Genomic DNA, 6,000 nt, shown 5'->3' with positions numbered 1-6,000 from the left:
AAAAAAAAAAAAAAAAAGAAGAAGAAGAAGGGGGAAGAGAGCCAGTGCTCCAGCGCTCCCTCTTCCATTCTGTGCAGTACAGGAATGGTCCCTCCCGTAATTAAGATGGGTTTTCCAGATCGATTAACATAATCAAGATAATCCTTCTGCCTCCGGAGTAATTCTGCCTCCCAGTAAGAACTCATGAGAGCCCAACTCATGATAAACCCCAAGAACTTGTCCAAAGTCAGGGTGGCTGTGTAGCCACACCCGTGACTGTCTGGCCCAAGTCGGTACTTTTTTTTTTTAAGGCTCATTTGTTTTATGTGAGTACACTGTCATTATCTTGAGACACACCAGAAAAGACCATTAGATCCCACTACAGATGGTTGTGAGCCACCATGTGGGTGCTGGGAATTGAACTCAGAACCTCCGGAAGAGCAGTCAGTGCTCTTACCCGCTGAGTCATCTCTCCAGCCCCCCAGTTGGTCCTTTTACGCTCCTCATATCCGATGCTGTGCGCTCCCAGCACATCACAGACCCTCAGCAAGTGTCAGGTGAATGGACAGGATCATGGGATTTGATCATGATTTGGGAATTCTGTTCACACACACACACACACACACACACACACACAACCTCCTCCTGTGCCCCAGCACTCAGGACATTCATCTCTCAGTATCCCATGGGGATTGGCTCCTAGGCTCCAAGGCCGTTGGAGCATAAGGTGGCGTGGTACCAGCATGTCACCTCACACCAGTCTCTCACGTACTCTAAATCATCCCCAGAGGTCTGAGGACACTGTACATGAAGTGAATGTAGGAAATAGGCGTCTCACTCTCCTGCTCAGGGAATAGCAGTGAGGGGGAAGCACCAGACGCGCAGCGCAGGCGCAGTTATGCTCTTCATATTTTCCATATGTAGTTGGCTGTATCCAAAGGGGATGAACCTGCAAATTTGAAAGCTGCTAGAGCAGATACAGGAGGATTACTGCAGTGTGGCTCGTCGCCCTCCCCCTTCTCCCCGCTAACGACTGAGGCCTTGAATCTGGTGGTTTGCTTTGGCCCATCACCATACAGATTCATGTAGATCGCATGGTTCGTTCTTGAGAGGCCTTTCATAACCTTGTGCTCCTGTGTAGGCATTCAGGTAGAGGTCAGAGTGTGGGTGTTTTGAGACTGGGTTCTCTCTTTCTACCATGTGGGAATGGGACTCAGGCCACGAGGCGCAGAGGCAGGCTCCTATACCTGCTGAGCCATCCCGCCAGTCCTTGGCCTTGTAGAACACAGTCCTGAGACCTCACAGAAGGGTGGCAGCTGACTGGAGGGAGAGGGAGCCCATGAGTCTCAGCAGACAGAGGGAGTATGAGGTCATCAGGACCTCTCAGCCAAATGGCCCTCCAGTTAGACCCAGCTGCATGAATTAGTTTAGACCCAGGCAGCCCAGGAACAGCTAAGCTAACCAGATTTCCCTATTAGTTACATAAGGCTAAGTACCAAACTAACCCACACTTCATGGAGCAGTGGTTTATTTTACAGCTGTGACTGGCTGGGCGGTTCTTTGACGGGGTGGGGGGGTGGGGGATTTGTGGGACAGCCCTTGGCTGTCAGGCAGCTGAAAGCTGACTCAGCTGGCAGGCCTAGGCCTCTTCCCCCATACCCCTTTCCAGTCTGCTTCAATGTGCAGGGGCCTCAGGATTCTCAGAGAAAAGACCCCATCACTCAATACATCACAGGACTCTGACTTGTTCACTAAGTCAAAGCATAGAGCATGCCCAAGGCCAGAGTCAGTGGGCAAGGATGGTCCAGGGTTGTGTGTACTGGGCAATGTGTTTCACGAGAAACACCGCCATAGCAACTCATATAGTGTATGACTCATGACAGGGTCCAGAGGCCACATGAGCCCCTTTTGCCCACTCCAGGGTGCCCAGAGGCTCTGGAACCACATTCTCTGAGATAACATGTCCCCAGTCCCTCGAGAGCCAGAAGTGGTGGGGACAACAGGGAAGCTGGCTGCATGCCCCCCCACCCCCTCCCCCACCCCCACTCCCCACCTACTCACCTAGAGCCAGACTTGTGCTCTAGTCTCCACTCAGAGCTGGGGATGCTGAGTTTTGAGAGACAGCCATTCAGTGTAGCCCTAGATGTAAGGTGGCCTGTGAGTGTCTAGCTGGTCAGCTCCCTGTTAGACATGGTGCGCATCTCTGTTCTCCAGCACTGGGGAGGTGGAGGCAGGAGGATCAGGAGTTCAAGATCAGCCTGACATACATGGGACCTTCTTTCAGAACAACAGCAAAGTCAGCTCTCTTCCTGCCTTCCTGCCTTGAGCCTTGCCTGCCAGCCTGGTGGCCACCATACCTGTCTACCATTTGTCCTTGCTCCTTTGTTGATGCTGGCCTTGGCCACTCCCTCTGGCTCTGACAAACATTACCCTTTTCTTCTCTTCCCTCTCTCTTCTCTCTGTTTCTGGCTCTTTCCCCCCACTTCCTTTCTCATTTTTGTCACAAGAAGCCCCCCCCCCAATGTCTCTCTCCCCTAGTCTCTCCTGCTATCCTTCCCCAGGTCTCTATCTCTTTCCCAGGATCCTTGGCTTCTCTCCCTCCTTTTTCCCTTCCTCTCTTCCCTTTGTTCTTTCTTTCCTCCTCTTTTGATCACAAAAGCAGATTATCCTGAGCACTGAGAACCCCAGTGCCTACCTACAATTCACTCCACACACACATCACACATACAACACAATACACACCACTCATGCATCACACATACCACACATACAATACACACCACATATATACTAAACACACACATCACACACACTATGCACATATACATAATAAACACACACCACACACATTATATATACCACACATACACACACCACAGACTGCACACACACACACACTATATATATATATATATATATATATATATACATACTATACACACACATACACACATACATACACCATACACACACACGCATGCATGACAGCCTCTCCTCCTGTCCCATTCCCTTTACGGGAATCTAGGGACTTGAGGACAGCAGGAGTCAGAGCACAGGTTTTATGGGGCGCATCCTGGAGCTGCTGGTGTATGACTCCACCTGATACTCAGGCCCAGGCGCCACCTGTCACCACCTCTGCTTGGCAGGTTAGAGGGGGCATCAGGAGAGGCTCTGAGTGCCTCATCCATCCCCCACACTGGGGATCTTACACTGAGGACACAAGGCCTGCCATCTTCTACCCAGAGTTAAGCTTCAGCATTTGAATTTCTGCTTCTACACTATGGGCAGCTTGGAAGATGTCTGCTCAGCTCTTCTCTGTGGCCTGGACAGAGAACCCATGCTTGGGGCATGGGAGAGGGGTGGGGATGAGGGGACACGTGCAGGAACAGTCATGTGTGACTGCGGTCCATCTGTATGAGGCTCACACCTGTGCACGGGCGAATGTGACCCTCACTGACTGTTGCCTACATTTTAAACATTCCAAACAGCTGCTGCTACCAAATTCTGCAGGTCACTAACAAGTCAGGTAGACACCCTTCTCATACCAGATCCTGGGGGAAACTGAGACCCTCTGTGGGACTGGCTATCCAGGGAGGATGCCCGGGGTGAATTCTGGTCCATGGGCCTCCTCTCGGCAAAGTAAGTCGTTTTCTGTTTGAAGCACAAGTCTATATGTGGAAGTGTGTGCACATGTGTGGCAGAGCATTAGTCTGTTAGTGTGTAGAGGCATGTCTGTGTATGGGAAAAGATGCAGAGAATTCACTTGCTTGTGATTGTCCAGTGTGGGAATACACATGTGAGAGAGGTGTGAAGTGTCTGTATTCAAGTGTACAGTGACTGATGGACTCTGAGCCACCCACCTTAGTTAACAAGGCAATCTATACAAGGAAAACATTTAGCCGGGAATGGTGGTGCACACTGTTAATCCCAGCACTCAGGAGGCAGAGGCACGTGCGTTTGTGAGTTTGAGGCCAGTATGATCTACATAGTGAGTTCCAGGGCAACCATGGCTATCTAGAGAGACCCTAAACAACCCCCACCCCAAACATTTAATTGGGACTCACAGCTCCAGATGGTTAGAGTCCATGCCCATCATGGTGAGGACCATAGCAGCAGGCAGGTAGACACAACACTGGAGCAGTAGCCGAGAGTTCATCTGGTTTGTAAACGGAAGCAGAAAACTTAACTGGGAATGGTGTGCATTTTTGAAACCTCAAAGCCCACTCCAGTGATACACCTCCCACAAGGCCACACCTTCTCCCACAAGGCCACACCTCCTCCAACAAGGCCACACCTTCTAATTCTTCCCAAACAGTTCCACCAACTGGGAACCACCCATGAAAATAGATAGCCTTTAAGAGCCACCATCCCACATATGACTTGTGCACCCACGTCTCTCTCTTGACCTTCAATACACAGACAAGCATGGTAGAGGCATGCTGCGGCCTCGCCAGAGTCTGCCACCATGTCCCCACTCTCCCTCGCCCACAGGTGTGATCCGGACAGCCGTGCCTGACCTTGACCGTGAGAGCCAGGAACGCTACGAGGTGGTTATTCAAGCCACAGACATGGCAGGCCAACTGGGTGGCCTCTCAGGTTCCACTACAGTCACCATCGTGGTTACTGACGTCAACGACAACCCACCCCGCTTCCCACAAAGTAAGGAGGGCTACTAGTGTGTACCTGCCTGTCAGTCTGCATGAGCGCCTACTGACTCAGCTCCCCTGCCTATCAGTCTGCATGGGCACCTACTGGCCCAGCTCTCCTTGAAGCTTCCTGCCTGACGGGAGACTGCCATACAGGTGTTCCTATGTCCCCAGTCACCCTGTTGTCTCCCAAGCCTTCCTCCCACAGAGGGAAGCCCTTACCAGTCTGGTTTTGCAAACAGAAGGATTGCTGTGGCCTCCCCATCTGAGAAGCTCTGCACACCCTCTCTCTACCTATTTTCCCTCTTGCTGGCCCTTCAGGGCCCCTTAGCTACTGCTTGATCCATGACCCACTCTTGCAAAGATGTTGAAGGCTCATAGGGGTTCAGATGGAGGGGTAGCCACTGCACCCAGGCAGAGGGACACCCATGGTTAAGCCCAGGGAAGCTGAGTCTGAGGACAAGGTCTCCCTTCTCCTGGAGCCCGGAGGCTACTGGTCTGTCCTAATGCTATGCTTTGCCTCATCTGGCACAGGTTGGGATAGGGGGCCTCTCTGGATCAGGCCTCACCTGGCTGGCCGGGCTGGCCCAGGCTCAGGCCCAGCCACCACTGTGAAGCTGCAGTCGCAGCTGGCAGAGACGAAATGCCGCCGAGAGTCGGCTGATTCCTATCAGGCGAGTCATTACCCGAGGTCTGCTGCTCTCATATTAGGCCCTGCCACAGGGGACTGACCCCCCACAAGATAAGCGAATGCAATCCCTTAGCTAAGCTCGCAGCCGCCTACCACCTCAGCCATTCAGCACGGGTGTGCCCCAACACAGAATAATGACGCCAGACCCAGAGGCCCCAGCACTCTGGTTCCCAAAGGGAAAGCTCCAGGCCAGGCATCAGTAACAGGCTCTGGGCAGCAGGCTGTTCATGGGGGGCAGAGCAGAGTCGAGGCCCAGCCAGAAAAGCTGCTACATGCCTTCCTTCCTTCCTCCCTTCTTCCTCTTCTTCCTTTCTTCCTTCCTTCCTTCCTTCCCTCCTGCCCTGTTTCTTTATTGTGACAATAGAGAAAAGAAGGACAGAAATTCTGAAAGGCCAGGAGCTAACACTGAGCCCCACCAACGGGTCCCAGAATCCCCCAGGTGCCTTTCCCTGTATCTTCCTTCTCCACCAGTACCAACCAATGCTCATTTCTATGCTTTTCTGAGTCTGATCTCATCTCTCCTTATCGCCAAGCACTCTAGACTAACTCGGCTCTTTTGTGAACCTCAAATATGGGAAAGCATATGGTATAAAGTGCTATGTGCCTTTGACTTTCAAAACTGTGTTCCCAATCTCTGGTTGTTTCTTCTAGCTGTGTTCCTTTTCCTCGCTGTATAGTATTCAC

General features: G+C 51.9%; 1 protein-coding gene across 2 annotated transcripts in view; it reads left to right on the top strand.

Moving 5' to 3' along the window:
- Cdh22 (cadherin 22) overlaps window positions 1–6,000 on the top strand; it is a 123,840-nt gene that overhangs the window by 84,456 nt on the left and 33,384 nt on the right. For both annotated transcript variants that reach the window (XM_021156302.1, XM_029469594.1), the window contains one exon: window positions 4,471–4,638. In XM_021156302.1, the coding sequence (XP_021011961.1) occupies window positions 4,471–4,638 (168 nt within the window). The remainder of the gene's footprint in view (window positions 1–4,470; window positions 4,639–6,000) is intronic.

This window comes from Mus caroli, chromosome 2 (genome assembly GCF_900094665.2).
Source record: "Mus caroli chromosome 2, CAROLI_EIJ_v1.1, whole genome shotgun sequence".
NCBI classification, from domain to species: Eukaryota; Metazoa; Chordata; class Mammalia; order Rodentia; family Muridae; genus Mus; species Mus caroli.
This window is presented reverse-complemented; position numbering and strand designations above follow the sequence as displayed.